The sequence below is a fragment of the Notolepis coatsorum genome, assembly GCF_963971535.1.
Source record: "Notolepis coatsorum genome assembly, chromosome: 15".
Classification (NCBI taxonomy): Eukaryota; Metazoa; Chordata; class Actinopteri; order Aulopiformes; family Paralepididae; genus Notolepis; species Notolepis coatsorum.
Window position 1 is genome coordinate 28012803 of NC_140179.1, and position 27308 is coordinate 28040110.

The 27308-nt window shown below is 42.4% G+C and overlaps 1 protein-coding gene across 1 annotated transcript in view; it reads right to left on the reverse strand.

Moving 5' to 3' along the window:
• Positions 1–23811, reverse strand: part of ing3 (inhibitor of growth family, member 3) — a 37428-nt gene extending 13617 nt beyond the window's left edge. Inside the window, exons 1-8 of the mRNA XM_084330249.1 lie at positions 23711–23811; positions 23475–23546; positions 16996–17096; positions 15508–15573; positions 11156–11252; positions 7756–7827; positions 6735–6854; positions 4389–4552 (exon numbers count right to left, since the gene is read on the reverse strand). Coding sequence (XP_084186375.1) covers positions 4389–4552; positions 6735–6854; positions 7756–7827; positions 11156–11252; positions 15508–15573; positions 16996–17096; positions 23475–23546; positions 23711–23738 — 720 coding nt within the window. The 5' untranslated portion in view covers positions 23739–23811. The remainder of the gene's footprint in view (positions 1–4388; positions 4553–6734; positions 6855–7755; positions 7828–11155; positions 11253–15507; positions 15574–16995; positions 17097–23474; positions 23547–23710) is intronic.
• Positions 23812–27308: the final 3497 nt, after the last annotated feature.

Sequence of the window (27308 nt, forward strand, 5' to 3'; positions counted from 1 at the left end):
TAGACATTTAGACTAGAGGCAGGCTATATGCTATAAAGAGTAGACTACTAAAAAAAAAATGCATTCAAATTTTTTTTTTGTGTGCGGTAATAACCGCGGCGGTAGGAAATATTTCGCAAATTTGTGCGGTAAAGGAAAACATCAATACCGCGGCAGCTCTACATAGGGACATTGAGTAAAACGGTATATTGTATAGTAGTAGGGGTGTAACAATGCATCGATCCTAAAGTGACGATTCAACCGCATCGATTTGAAAATGTAAGTACATTTTTTATTTAAATTATAGATTTTTTATTTACCTAGTCCATTCATGTTGAGTGAATCAGTTCCCCCAGCCACATTTGTGTATACATATTTTTTGGGGGAATTACCTGATAGAAAATGTATCTAATCGCATTGAATCGAATCGTGGTCAAATGAAGAGATTTCATGATGCATTGAATCGTTGCCTGAAGAATCGTAATCGAATCGAAGTGGGGTCGAATCGTTACACCCCTATTAGTGCTGTGACAAACTGTCAAAAAGGGCTTTAGTTTTTGAGATACCCCTACCGGAGGTAGAACAAAACACAAGCATGTTTTTCCTCATCTCTAAGGTCTCCCATATATGAAATGGATTCTTGTATAAAAATATTTTACTGCAAAACTTGCTAAATTGATAGATAGTTATACACCCACAAAGGAAAAAATAACGAAAAAATATAGCCTGGCCGTATGAGAGTTGAGACATATAAACTCATGTAGATTAATAATACAAGCTCCAAGAGCTTTCAAACTTGACATGCTACCAGTCAGATAGTTGCTTAACCTAATAGAAAAACCTGGATGTGAATATCTTTATGCATGTAGGAAATATATACCTATGTACACATACTTAAAATAAGCGGAAATGTAAAAAATGAATATCTATGCAGAATGTTCTCATTTACTTTGTAGTAGCTCTGCCATGGATTGTCATAGAAACACATATGAGGGCTTTTTCGGAAAGGTGTGGTTGTGCTGAATCCAGCAATACCACATGTGTAAATATAGCATGCATGGTCAGGGAGTTACATCAGTAAATGTATGAGGTGCCCTAAATGAAAGAAAATTAAACATTGACATAATGAAGTCTTCAGTCCAAAGCCCATTATCAGTGGTGAGAAGCATGTTGACAAATTCAATGTTAATGCAACGTAAAGTCACTTGAGGTAATGTTCTGGTCTATAATGTTAATATATTTGATACATTTAATAAATTATACATTTCATATGATACATTTTATGATACTTCATATGGAAACAAAGATCAGGTTGAAATTGAAATAGAACACCTTTATTTCAATCTACTGCGTTCTGAGCCCCCTGCTGTATTCACTGTACACACATGACTGTGTGGCCAGGTTCAGCTCTAACTCCATAGTGAAGTTTGCGGACGACACAGTGGTGGTGGGGCTGATCTCTAACAATGACGAGAAGGCCTATCGGGAGGAGGTTGATGAACTGGCACGCTGGTGCCGGGATAACAGCCTACTCCTGAACGTTGGTAAAACAGCAGGGGACACACACGTCACTGCGGATATATGGGGCTATTGTGGACAGGGTGAGCAGTTTAAAGTACCTGGGAGTCCACATCACAGAGGACCTGACATGGTCAACACACAGATTCTGTGGTGAAAAAGGCGAAACAGCGCCTGTGCTGTCCTCCCAATGATGTTTTTTTTTTTTTTTTTTTAATCTTTTCCCCCCTCCATTTTCCTCCGATTTTCTCCCATCCCAATGTTAGTCGTATGCCAATTCCCAGTCCCTTCCTGGTCGCTGCGCACTTACCCCCCACAGTCAGATCATCTGGGAGAGTGGAGGCTACCACGTGCTTCCTCCGACACACGTCCAGCCAATCACCGCTTCTTTTCACCTGGCAGCGCGGATTCTCATCGAGAGGGCGTAGCGTGTGGGAGGATCACACTATCCCCCTCAAGTCCTATCCGCGCTTAGCAGGCGCCCCGACCGAACTGTAGGAGTCGCTGTTTACAAGGACCCGGACCCACCCCGCCAGCTTCTCCCACCCTCTAATACAGCCAATTGTATTAGTGCAGACGGCCAGCCAAGCTGGTGACAACCCCGGAGCTGTGAGCTGGATTCGAACAGGCGAATCCAGCTCACAGCGAATCCAGCTCACAGCTCCGGGGTTGGTGACGAACGCAATCTCCGCTCGGCCACCTAACCGCCTCTCCCAATGATGTTTTTAATCAAAAACTCGCTTTTCTCAAAAAATATGCCGTTCCATGAGCAGAGACCTGCTGGAGACAGAGTGGAGGTAATGTAATTATTACAAATGGTAACCGACTGTTTTGACTGACGATACGCATTAAGCATCGGGTGTATTGCTGTGCATCGTTCTAAAGATAGATTTCCCTAAAGCGCTACTCAGTAATTCATGCGAGTACATGATCTGGGAAAACATTACTTGTGCCCATCATCCCTACTGTGTATTGGCAAGAATATGGTGATACGATACATATAAAGATATACTGTGTATAAAACACCTCAACAAACACTAGAGAATGGGCAAAGAAAGTTGACTCTTAAAATGTTCGTGCAATCTGAGCAGAGAGAGGACTATGATATACGATACACAACCTTAACCATTTGTATAACCTGGTTGGTTTCAGTGGTACGTTTCTCAAACCTGTCCAGTTAAGGCAGCTTGTCTCTCTCCCATTCATTAGACTGCTTTGATTGACATCGAATCTTGATTGACAACTACACTGCCCTGCAGAAGCTAACCGCAGTAACTACGCAAACAGTGGAACTGAGAAAAATGGCTTTAAAGTTCCTTGACTATCCAGTGATTTTGTAGTTACTGCAATTCTTTATACCATTTTCCTCTAAAACAGAGCAAGATTGAAACTTTGTCACAAGATAAAACAGATATTGAGAAGATCAAAATGTAGTTACTGCGGTTAGCTTCTGCAGGGCAGCATAATCAAGATTTCCGCATTGCAGCCTTGCTTGGTAGGCAAACCGTTTACTGCACTAACAAATGGGTAAAGTCCTGCTAAGATACTAGTTCCTAGGAGCCAAAGAGGGAGCTCTACATCGTCACGATCGGAGAGATATTCACTGTAACCATGTTAGCAAGCGAGCTAATGTGGTTAGTGGCGGCGTTAACGTTCGCATCAGAACCCAGCAGAGCCCGGGGCGTGAGAGGGAGATTGGCTAGAAACTAAACAGCCGACCAATCAGACAAACAATTCCGCTAAGAGGCATTCTCCAAACAACTCTTTTGCCCGCATCAAGCCGATTCAAATACATTCTGGAGGGGAAAGCTGCCATGTCCAGTCCCGTCTCTAAACCCTTGTAGCCAAATTAAAGCAAATTACTCTGTTGAATATTCTAAAGCAATATGAACATCGCTTGATGTTTTTGCAGGGTGATGCAGTTTATTAAGTACACCGATCTAGTTACAGATATACGTCACGTGGACTGAAATGATGACGACTTGAGAATATGAAGATGATTCCTGCACATCACCGCAATATTTCTGGTTCCTTTGTGGTCCGTCTGTTAATGTTACTCTTCTCCTTCAACCTCCCTCATCAACAAGCTATTCTCCCCAGGCTGCTCTTGGTTTGTTGCACCATCCTTGATAGATCCTAGTGTTGGCTGTGAAAAGCCTCAGACAATGTAGCTGATCAGACACTGGGACTTCAAATACTAATTAACCCCCCCCCCCCCTCCCTACTTAATAGCAAACTTGGCATAATCAAACAAGCGAGCTAGCTGGCTGCTGTCATTTCTAACAGCTAGATTATAATTAGGAGTGGCAGCAGGCCAACGTTACTTTTTCAGGAACAAAATAATTCATTCTGAAAGTTATATCACTGATGCTTGAAATGTGTGAACTTCGTGAAACAACATGGCAAGCGTACAAAACGTTGCTACCATGCAACATCTCCGGTCTCTTTATTTTCTGTTCTCCCAGCTGTTAACAGTTAATAGGGTCCCCTCTCAATACACTATACAGTGTAGTTGCCAGTTTTTAATTTTCACAATATTGACAAAACAATATTCACATAATTAGATGTTTTATAATTTAACGACTATTCGAATACCAATACACATCCCAAGTAAAAAAGCCTTCCTTCACCATGAACAAATTAATGGAAGCTAATACGGACCACTAGCCTACCTTAAAACTCTGGGAGAAGTGTTTTTTGGCCAACAGCTAGGCAAGCGGGTCCGTATCCGCTTCCATTCATTTGTGCTAAGCTAGGCTAGCTTGTGGTCGGATTGCTTTCTACCGAACGCACAGAGGGGAAGAGGGTGAGAACATGTCCCACAACGTCGCCGTGTCCCTTCAACACACCGGCTGTTGAGCGTCTAAAGTTCACGTTAAGAAATGCGTTACCTGTGCGGTGGCCTGTACAGCCTGTGCTGCTGCCATGGTGATGGCCCCCGCTCCGGCCCCGGGCCCCGCAGGCAGGGAGCTGAGGTTGTAGGAGGCCAGCGGCTGAGAGGAGTTGACGCTGTACACGTTGTTAGTGGACGCCGACGTGCTGTTGGTCCGGCAGCCTGGCGGAGACCAGAGGGGCGCAGGGAAGGCAGTGGGTTACGAACAGGAACCTGCTTGATGTATATAACCATTATGCAGCAACACAGATGGAAATAACACCAAAGAGCCTTTGTGTAAGTATGGATTAGGGTTGGTCGATATTATTGTTTTATCATAACGGGATCGTATTGCTGTGAACTTATATTATATTATAGTCATCCGAATGAATAATAACCAAATGTTCGCAAAATGAGATCTTCAATATTTGAGGGGAGGTTATTTGAACATTTGTTTTCACACTTTATATTATCATCCAGTTTGATGCAATGAACAGCAATTTGATTATTCATGTTGTGATATTGCATACAGAAACGGATATCGTGACGTAGATATCGTAAGAATTCCAGATCATTATTGTGATGTGAATTTCTTTGACCCAGGCCTAGTGATGATACTCCTAGCTAGGGCAGGGCGATTCTTGCTAAAAATGTGAATCACGATTTTCCTCCCTAAGAATTGAGATCACGATTCTCTCACGGTTATTTTTTATTTTTATTTTATAAAAACATTTATTGCACTTACATAACTTATATCTTAACTTATAACAAAGTGCTTGACTTAAACTTAAAAGTCTCTTGTAATACAAAATAACTAGTCTCTTTTCCTCTCTTATTTTAGAACACTTAATCAAAGTGATTCACTTAAATGCTGCTACACATAAAACAAACTAGAATGTAAAATGTATGAATAAACTTAGGTGTGATTGCTTCATCAGTAATGAATGTTCGCTTAGGGCTTTAGAATGTTCAATTATGGTTTTAACCTGAAATAGAATGTTCAGTTACAGCTTTAGAATAAATAATACAAATAAAACCTCATCACATCATCACGCAGTTCTCTCGACCGTCGTTCGACACTAGGTGTACAGAGCAGACAATGCAACATTTGAAAAGTATTAAGTAGCGTCTTGATCATTTTCTTAAACCCCTCGAGAGGGCAGCGGCAGTGAGCGCTGTGTGAGTGAGGAAGAGAGGATAATAGGAGCAAGTGTTTAATGAAATTGATCTCCATTTTGACGCAAATGCAAATACATCAGAATCGCCGTCATTTAGAAATGAGATCGCATAGGTCTATGAATCGAGATTGTGGTCTTTTTACGATTAATCGCGCAGCCCTACTCCTAGCTCTTACCTAGTGTGTTTATCACCCAGGCCTAGTGTTGATGTTCCTAGCTCTTACCTAGTGTGTTTATCACCCAGGCCTAGTGTTGATACTCCTAGCTCTTACCTAGTGTGTTTATCACCCAGGCCTAGTGTTGATACTCCTAGCTCTTACCTAGTGTGTTTATCACCCAGGCCTAGTGTTGATACTCCTAGCTCTTACCTAGTGTGTTTATCACCCAGGCCTAGTGTTGATACTCCTAGCTCTTACCTAGTGTGTTTATCACCCAGGCCTAGTGCTGATACTCCTAGCTCTTACCTAGTGTGTTTCACATCACCCAGGCCTAGTGTTGATACTCCTAGCTCTTACCTAGTGTGTTTATCACCCAGGCCTAGTGTTGATACTCCTAGCTCTTACCTGGTGTGTTTATCACCCAGGCCTAGTGTTGATACTCCTAGCTCTTACCTAGTGTGTTTATCACCCAGGCCTAGTGTTGATACTCCTAGCTCTTACCTAGTGTGTTTATCACCCAGGCCTAGTGTTGATACTCCTAGCTCTTACCTAGTGTGTTTATCACCCAGGCCTAGTGTTGATACTCCTAGCTCTTACCTAGTGTGTTTATCACCCAGGCCTAGTGCCGATGTTCCTAGCTCTTACAATGCGCCACTATTACAATGTGTTTAGGGCCAGCTGAGAAACAAACGCATCATTGTCTAATATATGATTGCTCAGTCTTCTGTTCCACTGTGTGTGTGTGTGTGTGTGTTATAATCTATTGTGCAACCTCATACATTGTACTTAAATAACCTAAACTTATTTGGAATTTACCCTTGTCTTTGCCCTTCTCTTGAAATAATGTTTTTAAGCTGCAGGAAATGACAGCAAATGGCTTTTTTATTGCCTCCTGGACGGGAGGCCACAGCCCCCCTCGGGACCACCCCGTAGTTGAGACTCCGCACCATCTTGTTTCAAAGACCCAGGGAAAAGCCCTGCAAGGGTTTCATATCACCCAGGCCTAGCGCCGCTACTCCCGGCTCTTACCTGGCGTGTTCTCCTTGGAGGCGTCCGAGGTCAGCGTCGAGAGCAGGGCTTCCGATTTGAACTTCTTCTCGGGGACATGCTCTGTGGTGTGGTGTGTGGGCGTTGCAGTGTATTTCCTCTCTGTCCAAAGGAAAACAAAACACACGCAGGATAATGACCGTTAAAAAAGCCTGACTGCCGTCGACATCCTCTCTGGAAGGACAGAGCAGCAGACGCAGACCACGGAGAGCTGGTCGCTGCGTAGCTCCTCTACTTCAGACGGTCGCAGAGAGCTGGTCACTCCTCTACTTCAGACGGCCCCAGAGAGCTGGTCACTCCTCTACTTCAGACGGCCCCAGAGAGCTGGTCACTCCTCTACTTCAGACGGCCCCAGAGAGCTGGTCACTCCTACTTCAGACGGCCCCAGAGAGCTGGTCACTCCTCTACTTCAGACGGCCCCAGAGAGCTGGTCACTCCTCTACTTCAGACGGCCCCAGAGAGCTGGTCACTCCTCTACTTCAGACGGCCCCAGAGAGCTGGTCACTCCTCTACTTCAGACGGCCCCAGAGAGCTGGTCACTCCTCTACTTCAGACGGCCCCAGAGAGATGGTCACTCCTCTACTTCAGACGGCCCCAGAGAGCTGGTCACTCCTCTACTTCAGACGGCCCCAGAGAGCTGGTCACTCCTCTACTTCAGACGGCCCCAGAGAGCTGGTCACTCCTCTACTTCAGACGGCCCCAGAGAGCTGGTCACTCCTCTACTTCAGACGGCCCCAGAGAGCTGGTCACTCCTCTACTTCAGACGGCCCCAGAGAGCTGGTCACTCCTCTACTTCAGACGGCCCCAGAGAGCTGGTCACTCCTCTACTTCAGACGGCCCCAGAGAGCTGGTCACTCCTCTACTTCAGACGGCGGCAGAGAGCTGGTGGGCTGCGTCGCTCCTCTAATTCAGCTCGTTGTAATTACGAGAACCAGGAAGCGGTAACCTGTCCGCTGCTGCAGTAACCTGTGAGAGGAACGAGGGCTGTAGTGCTGGTACTTACTCTCCACGGTGGTGTGAGAGTGGACGTGGTGGTTGTTGACCGGCTGAGACGGACTGTCCATCTCTAGAGATCCTGGCAGGGGGGGGGGGGAAAGAATGTTGAGGTAAATGATAAATGGTGCATTTATACAACAGCTTTTATCCAAAGCGTATAAAAAAATGTTCCTCACATTCACTCACACACTGACGGCGGAGGCGACCATGCAAGGTGCCAACCTGCTCATTAGGGGTGGGGAAAAAATTGATACGTAGTAGTATCGCGATACTTTGCGTGGCGATACTGTATCGATACAGGGACGCCAAGTATCGATATTAAATTATTCATAAAAAAAATTATAATAATAATAATAATAATAATAATAAAAGAAAATTGTATAAGGAAGTTGCATTGTTCATTTCAATACCTGTAATAGTACAGTAGCCCACACACACACACACACGTGCATTCAGTTAAGTTGGAATATGACTAATAACAGTTCAGTTTGTCAGGTACATGCAACACAGATTACAGTGTTTACATTTGTCTGCTTGAGAAAATACCATGTTCTGCAATAAAAATTATTTAAGTGAGATGAACAGACTGAACTTTATTTTATTAGATAAAACCTGTTGACAGTTTTACTTTGCAGTTGAAAAAAGGTAATAAAGTAAATCTGATCCAAAAAATAATAATAATAATTTTTGCAATACTCAGCGTATCGCTATATATTTAGTATCGCAATACTATCGTATCGTGACGCAAGTATCACGATAGTATCGTATCGTGAGGTCTCTGGCGATTCCCACCCCTGCTGCTCATCGGGAGCAGTTAGGGGTTAAGGGGGCTTTCACACTAGCCACCCGGGTCGAATCGGAGCGCGATCGCACCAGAATATCGCGTGATGAGAACGCTCCCCCCCGTCCCCGGGGACACTGATCGCTCCAAACCTGGACCGCTGGAATAGGTGGTCTCGGGGGCGCGCCAGTGTCCCCGACAATGGAGCGGGGGGCGTGGTGTGCAAGCTTACTGTAATGCTTTCATGCTTGCTTGAATTTTGAGCAGATAAAAACATACAGAAACAACTGGACAATACCCACAAAAACTATATTTATGGGCAATTTGGCGAGCTCAGACCTCAACCAAAACAAGCATATTGAGCCTCACAGCTCAGTGGATTAAGACGTCCCTGGCTCGCATTAGGCTTGGAATTTTTTTTGCCATTGCCATGTCTACTATACATTGGTTTCTTGTTCGAATGAATTTATTTCTATAGACCAGTGGTGCCCAACCAGTCGGCCGTGATCGACCGGTAGATCAATGACATGCAATATAATTGATGCGAGCAATGGGCTAACGTTAGCTGCTAACTAGTAATAACCAGGCTAAGCTAACTAGCGTTAGCCGCTAACCCTGGAAAACGCTCAAAGCGGACTCCACGACACCAGTTCCATTTGTGAGAAAAGGGGGTGGGTTATATTGACAAGGCTTGACAACAGAGGTTCAAATATAAGTTCATATTTATTGGTTATTTGTTTCTTTATATCAGCATCCAGTTTCCACCACTGTGTGTTTAAACTCTTCCTGTTGACGTTAAGAGTGTGACATCATCGCTACGGCAGCTTACACGCTCAAAACGCAAACCGTAAACAAAACCCGGAGCGCACCAAGACTGCAGTGTGTACGCAAACTAGAGGGGGGAGAGGGGAAGTTCGCACCCAAGGACGGAGCGGAGCTGATTCGACCCCGAATGGCTAGTGAGAAAGCCCCCTAAGTGTCTTGCTCAAGGACACTTCCGACACACTGCCGGGAGAAACGGGAATCAAACCGGGAACCTTCCGATCACCAGGCGACCGCCGCCCAGGTCAAGACCGACTCGATGATTTGCCGCAATCTACAATGGATCCATCTCAAGCCCCACCCCCTTTTCTTCATTCTCCAATCACAACTGTTGTTCCTTGGGGCTTGAGGTGGATCACCCGAGACGAAGAACCATTGTGCCAGTCAGATTCAGGAGCTGTATGGGGAAGGAGTCTTTCCTGTATTCAACAGCTGTCTATTGGAATAGTCTGCCCAGTGAACTGAAAATCAATGCCGTTAGAATCAAGTCCAGCCTGAAGACATGGCTCAAAAGGGACTATACTTGACCTAGTCACTTAGCTTAAGGCACCCTTGCATGTTGTATGAGTCTGTATGTATATACATGTTAAATGGCATATGTGATGTGTTGTGATGTCACGTTTTGTATGATGCATGTATTAAGCATCACACTCCCCCACCCCCCTACAAGGACCACAATGGAAATAAGCTCTGAGCTTTTTTGTGTTTTATCCTTGGCAGTATATCCTGGCTGTGCTCTTCTGTCACATGTTTATCACATGTCAAATAAAGTCATTCATTCATTCATTCATTCATTCATAGAATGCCGTTTTACTTTTTCCTATGAATAATGTCTTCAAACTTTATTATCTGAATATGGGATCGTATTGCTGTGTGAACGTATATTATATAGTCATCCAAAAGAATAATAACCTAATATTAAATTGCAAATGAGTCCTTCAATATTTGAGGGGAGGTTATTTGAAAGTAACAGTTCTGATTTGATCTCACACTTTATATTATCATCCAGTGCAATGCAATGAACAGCAATTGGATTATTCATGTTGTGACTTTGCATACGCGAACAGATATCATGACGTTAGTAAATTGGATATCGGATAAATTCCAGATCATTATCGTGATATGAATTTCTTCTTTCACCCACTGAATATGGTTAAGTTGGAGTGATGGTGTGTTTGAGTACCTTCTTGTTGTGATAGATCATATTCACACTCCCAAGTGATTTGGATAGACTTTACAACTGGAGTTATGTGGTTCTTCAGTGCACAGCTATTACAATCAACTCCTCGACGCATAACATGTAAAAAGGCTTCAACCCAGTGGGGGCTATTTTCAGGACAACACTGCCCCCTAGCGGACAGGGCTCGAAATTAACAAACAGCAACACTGACAACATCATCCAATGTTACCGGGGGGGTCATGCCGTGTGCGTTTGTTACGACAGCAGTAGGCTGGACAAGATATGCCTCCTAAATGTCTAAAACAGAAGTACAGGAAGTACAACAGGCTACAGGCTTTTCCGGTTTCGACAAAACAATTGTGAAACGTGTGAAGTGCACAATATTTCCTCGTTTAAGCAGCCACTGCAACGTCTTTGCCAGAAGAATTTACTACATGACCGGGATGCTCCAACTTGTTTGCCGACAGGATTGGGGAAAGGTTTGGCCCGTTCGGAGGCAGCTTCCAGGGGAAGTACATACACCGGAGATTCTACCCCACAGACACTTTCGACCGTAGTTCTTCACCCGGCTTCATCTCACGGAGGAGATAAAACTGGGACCGAGGTTATGACATCGTCACTCACGTCTCTCCAGGACCTCGGTGATTCCGGCGTTATCCGCCTCCAGCTCCATCTTGAACTTGGCCAGCTCCTGGTCCAGCTTCCGCAGGTGGCGGTCCACCTGAAGACACGCCCCCAAACCATGACACGAGTCATTCAAATGGCACTTCCTGCCAATTTAACAATTTCACTGCCACACTACAGAAGGTTAAGCCATTAACCCGGCTGTCGTGTGGCAGTGAAAGGGTTAACCTTCTGTGTATTGTCGCAGTGAAAGGGTTAACCGTTTGGTAGTGCGGCAGTGAAAGGGTTAAGATAAGATAAGATTCCTTTATTGATCAGTATCAAATACTTATTTCATGCAATAAAATGCTAATTAATTACTTAAAAATCATACAATGAGATTTTCTGGATTTTTGTTTTAGATTCCATCTCTCACAGTTGAAGTGTACCTATGACCTGTACATGCTTTGTAAGTGGGCAAACCTGCAAAATTAGCAGTGTATCAAATACTTGTTCTCCCCACTGTATATATATAAACAGATTCTAGGTGTTATTGACCATATTACATTTTAGCGTACAATATAACTGATAGGGCATACAGACTAGAGATGTTCCGATACCATTTTTCCCTTTCCGATCCGATACCTAAGCTTTGGGTATCGGCCGATACCGATATTTATCCGATACCAGTGCATACATTAAAAATATATATATTACACGTTTTTTTTTTTTACAGATACTGTTATACTGTTTTTTTAGTAATAACTAGAAAGTAATGGTATTTATTCAACAACAGGTGATTGTATAGATTTGTATTAGTATCATTAATCAATGAGTATGGGCTGCAGCACTGCAGATATACCCTACTCCAATGATCCACACGGACATTAAACGGTGTTGCACTCGCAAGTCGCTACCCAGTGGCTCTGCAGATATACCCTATTCAGTCTGTAAGCTAGTGGCAGATGGAACGTTGTGATTTTCGATGCAAAATAAATATTCAACATTCTCTTTTGAAACTCCGCCTCAGACTCTTATCCTTTGGCACTTGCTGTACTTTGCTTGCAGGTCTGCAGCCATTATTGCTGGATTATGAATAGCACCAACTTTAGACATGGTAACGTTATCAAGCTAAGCTAACTGACCTAGCTCGTCTTCCCGCATTGACATTTGATAACGTTAGTCAGCTAACGCTAGTCAGTAGCTACTTAACTTAAATACAATTCACCGTGGGTGCACTATTATTGATAGACGGTCACAGACAGTGTTAGGTCCTGGAGAAAGACAGGCGATCATCTGATTTGATGTAACGTTAAAACGGATGTTGTTCCAACTAGCTATCTTTCCAGCTAATGCTATCATAACACCAGCAAAACGCATCCCGTCCGAGCTCCCCGTCACACCGCACTGTCGGGGACAATGGCATTTAAGAAGGTGTATCTGCTGTTAAAATGACACAGTATCACACTTTAAAACATGTTCATTTTATAATCCTCACTCTCCGCAGGACTCGGCAGGAGATAAATTACATCATGGGATCGGAGGCTACAATTCGCGAGTATCGGCCGATACCAGCATTTTAGGCAGTATCGGCGGCATTTCCGATACTGGTATCGGTACAACTCTAATACAGACCCTCATCTGCACCTTTGATTACACTGTACTTGCTCATATGCTTAGAATAGAATAGATAGAATAACTTTATTCATCCCGAGGGAAATTTGGCACTACAAATCGCTCACAGTAAACATTTAGATAGACAAAAACAAAAGTCACGAATAAGAATAAAAAATAAGCCTAAAGGGGTCCCCACACGGCGAGCGATTTTAGCCAAGCGACCGATTTTTTTAGCGAGCCGACCGACAGAATTGTATCGCCTCCATTGTTATGAATGAGAGAACACACACGGCAGGGGATTTTGAAGCGACGGTCGGCAAGCTATTTCTGTCGCCTCGCTAAATATCGCCTCAATCCTATTTTTTGAGGCGACGGCACACGGACAATGAGGAAATAACATGACTTCTACAGTAGAAGTAGTGCAGAAGTTCTACTGGTGTATCATTTGTACACCTTTAATGTATCAATATTCATTGATCAATAACCTACGTATTATTACCATGCTACTTATGTTCATTGTTATTATTAACGGGAACAATTTAAATAAATAACGTTAGTTTGAGAAGCTATAGTGGCCGCTTGTCATTAACTAATAAATGAACAATGCGCCACGATGCACCTACTAGTGTTTTAATACTCGGGTAACAAAATAAGTTGTGGATGTTGACAGAGTTTAATGTCCAGGCTGCAGCTGATGTAGTTTATAAGGGTTATTGTCCAAAGAAAATGATGGTTGAGAACAAAACAGTTTGCGTCTTCCGTGAAAAAAACATTCTCTTTCAGCAGCTGCATAATAATACTTGTCCAATCGGTGGTAATGAACGTATCGTAGCGATCAGGCATGCAGTAATGTCAGGAAGAATGAGGAGAGGTTGTATTCGTATAGTGGTTTAATTCCAGCTCAATATGGGTTTTACAGGTTAATATTCCCTCGTAACGCACAACACAGCTACCTGCTATTAAATACGCTCGCTTCACAACAACATAACGGGTCCGTCCTCCTATATCTCCCGGGGGGAAGCAAATAACCACACCCCCAGCTAGACAGAGCAACGGTCGCCCCTGGTGTGGAGGGGCAAGCGATTGTCTTTGAGCAACAGGCGATCGCATCGCCAGGCGACGTCGGTCGCCCGCCGTGTGCAGACCACTTAAGAATGAAATACGGGGGAGCTCCAGTAGCTCACCGCATATCTCGGCGCTATTTCTGCGTCGGGGAAAACCATGCTGCGTCACGGATCTGGTGAACTCCGAGTTCGATTCCCGGACCCGCCGTAATTTGCCAGAATGTCTTTCCCTGCTCTATATCCCGTTTCACCCTGTATCTGTCGGTCATGCTTGACCAGAAAAGCGATAAACGCTAAAAAATAGTTAAAAAAAAAAAAAAATGAAATACGGTCCAGGATATACATTTCCTATGTTATGTATATACATTCTAATATAAAATATACACAAAATATACAGAAATATACAGTAAGTGTACAATAAAAATTATATTCAGAGTTAATTATATTGTTTACACAGCTTATTTTCTTATCTTTACTATAATTGTATTGCCAAAATGTATGTCTTCTAACATAACCATACCTGTACCCGCCCCCCATGCTGTTATGACGCCTGCATTTCCCCAAGTGGATCAGGATCAATAAAGGAATATCTTATTCATCCTTGTGAAAAAACATTTCTGTATCAGTCTACTATAAAGACATTCAAATCTGTTCGACGGAAGCGCCTGGGAGTAAATAACAAGCGCACCCAGAAACTGAACACAGGATCCTCCAACACAAACCAGTGGCAGTATTGCATCCCAAAATAAATACACAAAAAAATTATTAATTACTCGTCCCATCATTCCACGCAAGACACATTCTTACTTCAATGTTATTATCAGCAATCCCCCCAAGTAATTTCTAAACATTAATAAATGTACTAGTCGCTAGAGCATTTCACATTCAAGTAGGGAGTCTTGTGGACTTGAAGTATTTGACTGCCATCTAGTGGTGGATGGACAGAACAACAGATGTCCCGTTCAAAGTACTGTCTTACTAAATCAAAATAGACTGTACACTCATATATATATATATATATATATATATACACACAACACACTCCCGTCTGCATGTACAAGTACTCTGACCTGCCTAAATATATACAGGTTAGTGACAAGCTTTAAAAAGATACCAAGATGAGGGAACACATCTACAGTCCCAGTCCTTGCATCTCTACACTGGCACCCGGTAAAACAAAGAATACATTTCAAGATTCTCATGTTCGCTTACAAAGCCCTAAACAGTCTCGTCTCGCCCCAGCTTACATAAAGGAACTCCTGGTCCAATCAGCCAGCTCCGGATCCAACAGTCAAATCTGCCTTAAGATCCCACAATCAAGACTGGTGACGAAGGGAAACCGAGCATTCACAGTTGCAGCGCCGAAACTCTGGAACAAGCTCCTGCTAACTATCAAATCTGCAGTGCAAGCACTCTACGGATTTTTAAGGCCAGGCTCAAAACCCACCTTTTCGCCAGAAAAAGAATCATTGAGCTAGTTTTTGTGTTTAGTATGACAGGTGTATTATGTCAGTCTGTTCTCTGTCTGCTTGGTTGACCTGCATGTATTCTTTTCTGTTTTCTTCTTTCCCGGGCTGCACCCCGGGCCGATGTAACTATTGGTTGAGGGGCGCAATATAAATACTAAACACTTGAAGGAGAGAGACTGGATTAATTACCAGACAACACCACATTTGGCAAGTGTGTACTCACCAGATCATAAATCTGATTGGCCAGCTGGACTTTCTCATCAGCATCTTCCAACGCCTTGTAATAGTCCTGAAACAGCAGGGGGGAGCCAAAGGCAATGCAACGAGTCATTTCAAAAAACAAACTTTGTTTTGAGGCAACTTCCAGTAAATGAGAGCAAATAGGAGAACTCTGCTCCAGGGTTTTTAATGAAAGCCAATGTGCAGTAACAGATAAGGCTGTCACTTTGTTCGTACCAAGTAAAAAAATGTATAATAATAATAATCAGTCTTTTACTATTATGTACTATGCTACAATGTCTATACTACCATCTATTATGCTGCTGCTATGCCTATACCTACTCTGCTGATATGCACTCAAGAGTGTAGCACTCAAGTTCAGCACTGCTAGACGAATAATACCACTGACTGACCCTTAGTTGCCAGTGGTGTACAGTACACTATTTGTAAGTAACCTCGGATAAAAACGCCAGCTGAATGACTAAGTAAAATGTTAAATATTTTAACAGTACTTATGGGTTTGAATACAAATTTGGGATTTTATTCAATACACAATCTATTTGCAGCGGCCCAGACTAATGTAATGGAACTAGGGATGTCCGATATTATCGGCCGATATCGGCATTAAAATGTGATATAGGAAAATATCGGTATCGATTTTCAAAAAAACACATTTCTATAACCTTTATTTAACCAGGCAAGCAAGTAAGAACAAATTCTGATTTTATTTATTGTCAAAAGTATGCATAATGTTGTGTTAATTCCACAAGAAGAGATATGTAATGTTAATTACCTGAAATTATTAAAAAATTTGGGGGGGAAACCCTGCATATATCGGTATCGGAAATTAAGAGTTGGACAATATCGGTATATCGGTATCTGTAAAAAAGCCAATATCGAGCATCCCTAAATGGAACTCATGGAATTTTCTTTGTACATTTAACAGTATGTTTCTAGGTGAAGAAGTATTGCTCCCCAAAACGCTTGAGCACTCGTTCTGCACGTCAGCCTGCCCCCCCCGCCCCCCCACACACACAATCTCTCCAAACTCATCAAATCATACACTGCAGGCAAAAGTTTCACTACAGGAGTCATTTCTCGTTTACAATCATGACGTTCTTTCGCCACAAATGAGTGTATTACGTAGACTGTAAAAATAAGTGTGTTTGTAATTGTGAAGTGCCTGCCAGTAGAACTCTCTCTCTCTAGAGGCAATAAGCAGCCTACAACTATTCAAATTAATCCTGATAACACCCCCCCCCCCCCCACACACCCTCGCCTATGCTTTTTCATGATCGCAAGCAACCTACAATTATCTAAATGATGACATCGATAACCGTTTTGAGATTGCTTGCGAATATGAAAAGGCCTGGGGCTGTGTGTGTGTGGAGGATTCTGATGCATGAAAGTTCAAACTAGTTCATACTAATTCTCTTTTACTTTGAATTCGTTCAATCCTCGTTAATGACTTGTATCCAGTTGTTTAAACTACCTTTTTAATGACCTCCATCTGTTCCTCTCTCCACTCTGGTTTGTTCTTCTTGGCGTTGACAAAGAACTCGTTCACCCTCTGCTCCAGTTGGTCCATAGCGTCTGGTGGAACACAGAGCAGAGAACTCCTAGGTGACCCTGGTGAAGACTAGGGCCCAGATGAAGACCGATGTTGGTCGCAAATACATATTGCCGTATTAAAATAAAAGGCATTTTTTATTTTGCACAAACCCTGCAGTGTGTAGGGATGTCTTAAATACTTCGAAGCTACGTTTGATGGGCATGGGATTCGAATATGAAAAGAAAATTCGATTATGTAAAAATATTATAATTTCTTTGCCAAATCAACTCTGCCTCTCTTTGTTAACTACAACAAGCAATGCTGTTTGTTATTTAAGATGAGGTCGGACTCGGCACTGACTGATTTGTGTTAATTGTGCTGCTTTTATAAAGCCTCAAATGACTGCTTACAATATTTCATTGTTTAGTTTGTCTAAGATTTAAAAAGGTTTAAACTTTACAGCACTGACAAAGTTGAACAAAGTGCTGTACAAGTCCCAAAAAAAAAAAAAAAAAAAAAAATATGGAAAAAAATTACATTTTATTTTTATTTCGAAGCTTCGAATTAAAATAGTCTCGGCCCAGAAGCTTCGAATTCCAAAAAGAAATCGAAGGTCAGCCCTAGCAGCGTGCCTTGGATTGTTTTTGAAGGAGACTTGGCATATATTCTACTCATGTGTTCTTCACAAGATGGAATAAGCACAGTACACCTGAAGTATCCAAAGAGCACCTGTATGTGACCGTTACAAAGACCCAGCAGAGCACCTTTATGTGACCGTTACAAAGACCCAGCAGAGCACCTTTATGTGACCGTTACAAAGACCCAGGAGAGCACCTTTATGTGACCGTTACAAAGACCCAGGAGAGCACCTTTATGTGACCGTTACAAGACCCAGAAGAGCACCTTTATGTGACCGTTACAAGACCCAGAAGAGCACCTTTATGTGACCGTTACAAGACCCAGGAGAGCACCTGTATGTGACCGTTACAAGACCCAGAAGCAGCGTTTCCGTTAGCCGGTAATTACCGGTATTTGACTGGCAAAATCTGTTGAAGTCCGACAAATTTAATCTCTCCGGTCATAGTGTCCGGTGAAAATAGTTCCCTCTGGGCACAGTTTGATTATTTGAATTGTATTTGGGTGGGCTGGAGTTGGGTGGCCTATGCGATGAACGAAACAATCATTGCGTTTGTTGTCGTTGCTTCGCTCAGCGAGAGCTTGCTGCTGGATTTGCGGAAGGCATGCAGCTGCAGACCCACAGAACCCACCAGCTTTGCTGGCACAGTGCGGTCCCCAGACCTGGAAAGCTGCTCTGCGGGTCTGCAGCTGGATGCTTCTTGCAAACTAACTGCGGCGCTCGCGCTGATATTGTTGGACCGGCTGCTTGGTGGAGCAACGATGAAACGAATGTAATGAATCGTTCGTCGCATGGGCTATTTAATTTTGGCCTGTTTTGGTACGGTTCGGGTGGTCAAGTTGTGCTTGGAGGGAGTTGTTTTCACCGGACATTATGACCAGCACCAAGTCGTTGGGACTAGGTGGAGATATACATCACGCAAACCCACGATAATGTTGCCGTCTCTCTGCCAAATTTCTCAGTTCTTCGCTTGATATAATGAATACAAATGTCCAATATAACGGAATTCGTTAGCTCATAAATGTGATTATAACAGACTGCTGTTTATTAATGTCGGGCCGACTGCCCACAGACACAGGTCTATTTGATTTAAAGTCGGCAGCAGCACGGAGTCTCTGGACTTATTTTATTTGGAATATAATGACTGTATACGCAAAAGTAAGTTAAAATATTATAAATCTACATGCCTTGAGGATGTCATTCTTTATATAGCCTGTTGTTTTTAAGCTCAATAAACTCTGACCGGAATTTCTCTCATTTGACCGGTAGATAAAAATCTACCGGACCCTGAGACCGGCAACAATTTTTTCTAACGGAAACCCTGCCCAGAAGACTACCTGTATGTGACCGTTACAAGACCCAGAAGAGCACCTGTATGTGACCGTTACAAAGACCCAGCAGAGCACCTGTATGTGACCAAAGACCCAGCAGAACACCTGTATGTGACCGTTACAAAGACCCAGCAGAGCACCTGTATGTGACCAAAGACCCAGCAGAACACCTGTATGTGACCACAAAGACCCAGCAGAGCACCCGTGTCTGACCACAAAGACCCAGCAGAACACCTGTATCTGACCTCAAAGACCCAGCAGAACACCTGTATCTGACCACAAAGACCCAGCAGAGCACCAGTGTCTGACCACAAAGACCCAGCAGAACACCTGTATCTGGTGTTCTGTGAGAAATTCAGATATAAAGTAGTCAGTAGCTAGACATTTTTCCAGGTGTAAACATACCGTTAACAAACTCTGATACATGGGACTTGAGTTAGTCCACAGGCCCGCGAGAGGGGGAGACAGACACAAGTTACTATTGCAACGGGAATGTTATTATATCCACCCGTTTAACCCTTTGATCGCCGGGGTTAAATTCATAATTTACCATCCCTCGCCAGCCCTATTTAACATGGAGAAGTTCCCCTTCTTTGCAGGGCTATAACTTTTTAAATTGTATTGCTAAATTGACATTACCATGGCCCATTCAAAGTCCTATATCTATTGTTCAGGGTGTAGCAACGTTATACTTTTTCATTCACATATTCATACTAAAATACGGTCTACTCTAAAGTATAAGTATGTTTTTATCGTTTTCTGCAGCTTTCTCCAGAACGTGATTTATAGCTCTAAATGCATTATATTGATGATTGTATACAGTTTGATAGCAATCGGCGCGAGATTAAAAATTTCAAATGGACGTACTTCTAGAAGTTACTACGTATGATCTGATGATGACCGGATGGGCGGGGGGTCGTTTATAATTCCGTGGGCAACGTTATATCATTCATCTAGTGTGGGTGATATGATCATTGGAGCAGTTAGTATAGAAGACATTACAAAATAACGCCGAAACTCACCTTAGCTTCCTCTCGCCGTTGGGAGATGAGCGTGGAACAGATTTTTTTCTATTATGGGATATAGAAATACCCGATCCATTTCCAGGTTGTATAATAGTATATACGTCCAAATCATGTTGTTTATCGAGTTATTGGCAACGGATCGATATCCATTGTGTCGAGCTCGAGTCCCGGGACCTATAGCGAGTGATCGGACCAAATTGAAATGAGCACCAACTTCCACTTCCCTGTTTCTTCCCTGGGCGATCTGCCGATCGGCCACCAGATGGCGCTCTTGAACAGTTAGAGAGTTGACGGGTTCACCAGTACATATAATGTCTCCGGGGGAGAAAGATGATTTTTCGATCACAGATTTTTGAAATATTGATATCAAAGACGCGTCATCGGCAGAATAAGCATGGCGGGGAATGACCTGTTTCAGCGTCAACGGCGATTAAAGGGTTAATTGCATAGAACCTAGAGGAATGAATGAAGAGAACGTGCTAACCTGTTTCCTTTAAGTACCTTTTACCTATAATATTATTATTTTGGTTTAATTCATGTGGTTGTTTCACGCATGAGGTATGTTTTTCCTATGATTCTCAATAGAGAGAAAACTTATTTAAATAAGTAAAGGGGGCTCAATTAGCGCTATAAACTACGGGCATGTTACATATCAAGTTTCTGGTAAAGTAATGTATTTTTGCTTTTGTTTTTATATTTGTTGTATATTTGTATAATTTGTATTTACTAACAGACTATTTTGATAGGTCATTGAGGACCAATAGACTCAGGCACACCTGCGCCGTGATGCCATTTCCTGCCAAGTAATTAACCACCTGTGTATATAACCACCATCTTGACTGCATTTGCATTGCAAGCTATAACACTGACGAAGGAATAAGTAATTCCGAAACATGTTTGTTTCAGGCTGCCATTAAATACTTGAACCTGAGAGTGCTGGTCCAGCTTCACTGCTTCTTTTTTATATATTAGCCATAACGTTACCTTGGCTAAAGTTGGGGCTATTCATAATCCAGCAATAATGGCTACAGACCTGCAAGCAAAGTACAGCAAGTTGGCAAAGGAGTATTCCAACGTAAATCACATTTTCACCAGTAACGTTAGTCTTTCCATCTCCCGGTAGCTCATGCTAGCTAACCTAGCTCACGTTAGCGCCGTCACTGAGCGACCACCTCGTGTACACAATTAATGACATGTTGCGGACAGCCATATCGGTGACAATGTTTAGCTTTTAGTGCCAAATGATAAGAGTCTGAATCGGAGTCTCAAAAGAGAATGTTGAATATTTAGTAGTAACTTTGATGCAGTAGCTTGTGTGTGTGTGTGGGGGACTGGGGGCGGCGTTGTGCAGGACGCGACTGAACTTATCGGCTACTGCCATCGGCACATTCGAGCTTATCGGCCGATAGGCCGATTGCAGTCAACAAGGCACTTATCGGCCGATACAGATACCCGACCGATACATCGGTGCACCCCTAATATATAGCAACACGACTCTTAGTTAATCTTATTTTCACCACATTTACATGTTGCACAGATGAGCTTCCACAGCTTACAAAGCACATGTAGCTAGTTGGGTACATATTTTCAGTTCAGCTATGATGGCAGACTAGTACCGCAACCCAAAGTACACACATTATACCCATTTAAATTCCTAATGTGCACTGGAGTACAAGCTGACAAAATGCATGCTTAGAAGTGCTATTGTTTCTAGTATATAGCAATATAACTAACGCCATCATATCCCTGAAATTAATTAGCGGTGGTTGATGTGTTGGACCGTATCTACTCCCCATGCACTTGTCATCAAATATCAAGACACAACTTTCAACACAAGACATTCACAATGTCACCCTGGATATAATTTCTAGTTATTAATTAAGCTAACTGTATATACTAGCTAGCTAGTATTGGTGGACAAGCTAACTTTGTTGTCCACTTCCATTAATCTATGGTGGTGATTGCAACAACCCCGGCAATGCTGAAGTTGTTTGCTAGCTTGCATGCTAACTTGATATCCATTATGTATTTTCATTCAATTCATTCAATTATCAAACAAATAAGTGAATTAGTCGCTTGGCCACCGGTAGCAGTTAATGTTTCATACTGTAACTCAAGTTCATGTTCAGGTTTTGTTTTATTGGTCACATATATAAGGTACATGTACATTGCAGTGAAATGCTTGGTTCTGTATGAAGCGCCCTATGATTGTGCTTCATACAATAAAAAGTTAAAAAATAATAAATACCATACTAACAAAATATACAAAACTAAAGTACAACCTAAAGTACAAAGTGAAGTAGAAAATGCAAACAATGAAGTACAAATGCAAGCTTTTTTTAAATGCAAGAATGAGGTAAGGATGTCGTGCAAATGTTTTTATAATAAATAGATTAAAGAAAAGATGGTGTACTGTGTTGAAAGTGTTGTGAAAAGTCACGTTTTTACAACACAACAAATACACGCCCGGTGTGTGTCTTGGCGTTCACACTGTGTGCAGCCATAGTAGTGTTCAAGTTCAAGTTTCTTTATTAGTTGTCATACAGAAATACAGAATACTTTTATATAAAATGTTTCTTTCCGTTTTGCTCCAGAGATTGTGCTAGATAAAAATAGATAAGTATAAAATAAGTATAATAAGTATAAAATAGAAGTCAAGTACGTAGACAAAAGTGTTCAATATATACAATGCAGAGTAGAAAAGTAACTGAGTTACAATACAATATCATCATCTAGGTCGTCCTCGGACGGGCCCTCCATCGGTGCTTCCAGTCATCCCGATCCTCCATGCATCTGGCTAGCTCTCAATATACTATACACAGTACAATGCAGAAATGGGATGAGGTACAATTTAGGTACAATTTACAGTAAGGTGTAATGAGTACGAGTTGTAGTGCAAATTCTTTACCAATAAATATATAAAGTGTGTTTAGGTGTCTAAAGTGGGTGCTGCAGTGAGTTGTTTGTTTAAAGTGAGTGTGTGCGTGTGGATGTGTGTGCTGTGAGTGCATTTGATGGTTGTTACATAGTGTTATTGTCATTTAGCATTCCGATGGCCTGGGCCCAGGAGTTCAAAACTTTTAATCCCCATCTGATCGGATCAGATTTGGATTCATTCATTAATTTCAACTCATTATGAATTGAAAATGGGGGACCCTGATGTAAACAAGACGAAAGTCTATCTCTGGTCTGCATCCCCTTAACAATTGTGTGTATTGAGCTGTACGCATTCTGCAATCTGTTCATTAAAATGTTTAATCAATAGGGATTACAAGTTTTGAACTCCTGGGCTCGGAGGATATAAGTAGTATTATAGATAGTAGTGTTTATGTTTATTAAAGGATCCCCATTATTAGACACATGAAAGAGCCTCTAGTCTTCCTGGGGTCCTGTAAAACCTGCTAGTGTGTGTGCAGCGGCGCTTACTTTGAACTTGGAGGTCCATCTCTCTCATTTCCGTAAACCTGTCGCGGAGGTCCATGGGAAGCTGCTCGATCACTGCGGGGGGAGGGGGGACAACAAGGCGTTAGCCTGGGCTAGCATCACGGCTAAGCTAACGGCTATGCTAACGGATCGAGTGCGCGAAGCCAAAAATGATACACATTCGAGGCACAAAACGCACCGATATAGGTACCCACGCATCGCGCGAATGTGATACTCACTTTCGAGATAGTCCTCCAAATACAGCATCTTGGCGAAATTGGATGTTTTAGACGTTTTACAAAATAATTTGTGTCTTTCAATATGGCGCCGCCAGCCGCTGTGTCTCGCTGAGAGAAAAAAATTGCCTGGAAAACTGAGGTCAGAGAAACGTGACGCAATCAGCGGTTTTGTCAGGTGATTGGCTCAAACTCGCGTAGATTTGTAGTGCTAACTTCACACGCCCCTTGGTATTTGTAGTTTAAATATACTAAAAAAATTTTTTAAACGACCTAGCTCACACAAGGAAGGGCCTGCCTGATATTTCTCATTAATAAAATATATTCCACGAAGGGCAAACAAAGAACATACGTACTTTTAAATATGTTTTTGTTTATGTTTATATCTTTATCTGATTTAGCCTATACTAAAGCAGTAGGCCTATAGCCCAAATTGTCAAATGTCTCATAACAAAATAAAATATATAGTTATATGAACACTATAGGCTATACTGGAAGTGTTATATGGGAATTACACCTAAATTGAGAATTCGTGTAGCCTAATTCCTTGTCTCTAATATTTTGTGAATGGACTACATTTATCGCTTTATAACATATGCCTCACATTCAAGTTTCAAGTTCAAGTTTCTTTATTAGTTGTCATACAGAAATACAGAATACTTTTGTATGAAATGCTTCTTTATATTTTGCTCCTGAGAGTGTGCTAGATGAAATAGATAATTATAAAATAAAATAAGTATGCAGGGGTAGTGTGAGCCTCCCACACGTTACACCTCGCCAATGAGAGTCCGCGCTGGCAGGTGAAAAGTTGTGACAGGCTGCCTCCACATGTATCAGAGGGGACACGTGATGCAAGGCTTCTATCCTCCCTACAACCGGCCAGTGGGGGGCATATGCGAGCAACGATCAGGACAGGGGAGGGAGAATTGGCACAGCGGAATTGGGATGGGAGAAAAATAGAAAAAATAGGAGAAAAAGTGGATAAAAAAAAAAAAAAACGTATAATAAGTATAAAATAGAAAGTCAAATACGTAAACAAGTGTAAACAAAACAAAAATGTTCAATATACATATAAACTATACAATGCAGAGTAGAGTTACAATACAATATAAATGGGTAAGGAACCCATTCACCCATTCACTCACCGACAGCAGATGCGACCATGCAAGGTGCCAACCTGCTCATCAGAAGCAGTTAGGAGTTAAGTGTCTTGCTCGGAACCTTCCAATTTCCAGACGATCACTCTACCTCCTGAGCCACTGCCCGACCCTGCTTTTGTGTGCATGATCAAGTCCTTCCACTAAATAATGTGATACTAATGTGATAATAGCATACTGAAGAAGACTCACAGTGTGGAGTTGTCTGTAGTGGAGAGGATATTAATTTGTAGAGACATCAAATGTTAGATTAGATTAGAATCAAATGTATTGTCATTATACACACAAGTACAGTACGATGAAAAAGTGTTTGTCATCCAACCAGAGTGCAAATGTAACAGTAAAGTGCAATAATAATGTACAATGTACAGGTGATTAAACTGGGTATAAAATGTATAAATTAGTACAGTACTACTGAGTGTAGTGCTAATCAGATGTATGTACAGAGTTGTAGTATCTACTACTATCACCGACATCTAAGAAGGGAGATCCCCCCTTGAATGGCCCTTCTAAGGTTTCTCTCCTCCACACTGCCTGTGGTGCATTTTTCCCTATATTGTTAGGTTTTAGTGAGTTTTTCCTTACCTTCGCGCGGGGTATGTCTGGGAGTGTTCGCATTGCATTAATTTATTTGCATTTATTTTAAATTTGTTGGACCTTATGGTGTTTTTGTTTTGTTCTTGACTTATTGTTATGTTTCTTCTTGACTTGTTTAAAGAAGACGTGTCCGGCCCATGGGGACATTAACGTGTGTTGTCGGGCCTTACAAATGAATTTGATTTGATTTGATTTAGTATATTATGTACAGTGATACAGGTATAAAGACAGTATGGTAGTAGACAGTCATACTGGTCAGCAGCGTAACTAAGACTAAGAGTAGGATATGTACAGATACAGATCTAGTATGGGTGGGGCTGATCTCGGACAACGACGAGAAGGCCTACCGGGAGGAGGTTGAGGTACTGGAACGCTGGTGCCAGGACAACAGCCTGCTCCTGAACATTGGTAAAACCAAGGAGCTGATCGTGGATTATAGGAGAGGACAGCAGGAGACACACACACCACTGAGGATAAACGGGGCTACCGTGGACAGGGTGAGCAGCTTTAAGTACCTGGGGGTCCACATCTCAGAGGACCTGACATGGACAACACACATAGACTCAGTCGTAAAAAAAAGGCGAAGTAGCGCCTCTACCACCTGAGACAGTTAAGGAAGTTCAGAGTATCTGGGAAGATACTCCAGTCCTTCTACTCCGGAGCTGTAGAGAGCATCTTGACTGGAAACATCACTGCCTGGTATGGAAACAGCACGGCACAGGACAAGAAGGCCCTACAGAGAGTGGTGCGCTCAGCCGAGCGTACCACGGGTATTGCACTACCACCCCTGCAGGTTCTATACAACAAGAGGTGCAAATCCAGAGCCTGCAGAATAATGAAAGACCCACACCACCCCAACAACAGCTTGTTCAGGCTGCTGAGGTCAGGCAGACGCCTGCGAACCCCAGCTACTAGGACAGAGAGACTTCGGCTCAGCTTCTTCCCCCAGGCCATCAGAGCCTTGAACACCGAACTCTCCACACACAAGCACACATGAGCACACACACGACACACACACTGTACACGCTCACACACTAGCAGCCACTTTAACATGAGCACACACACACTCATGCTGCACACGCCCACACTTATGGCCACTAAGGAAAGGTCACTTTAAGAATAGTATAGTAACAGTAACAGTGTATTGCACTACCAAAATACCTAGCATGTCCTCCATGCTCTGTAAATACTATGTTACTTGTTTATTGCACAATGTTGTTTTATTGGATTCTATTATATGTTGTTACTACTGTATTGCACATCGTTGCGGGCAAGACCACCCGCATTTCATTGTATACTTGTATGCCGTGACAAATAAAACTCTTCACTTGACTTGACTTGACTTGTATCATTCTAATCTACAGATATGTAAAAAGGTTATGTGCAGGTAAGTGACCTTTGAGCTTTTGATACTCAAATGCTTCCGGGTGATTGCATCAGTGACCTTTTTTTTTTTTTTTTTTTTTACGCTTCACTGAATTATTCCAGAATATGACCAAAGGATGTAGCGTGGTGTTAACTATAGAATTACCATATAACATGTAACATCCTAGTGACACAACCATCCCTTTGAATGTTGCCAACTGAAAGCTGAAATCAATCATCCTTCTATAGGACTAGGGGTCTGAATTTAGATTCAATGATGAAGAAGAAGAAGATTAGTTTATTGTCAATGTATACAAGGCAATTAAAAGGTGTCTTTTTGCATATCCCTCCTAGTTATACATACACAGTACACCGTCCACGCATATGCATTTCACAAATGAATCACCAGGACTGGGGATGGAACCAGCGACCTTTCGGTTAATGGCCGGCCTCTTTACCTCTAGGCCATCCTGCCTCCCTAA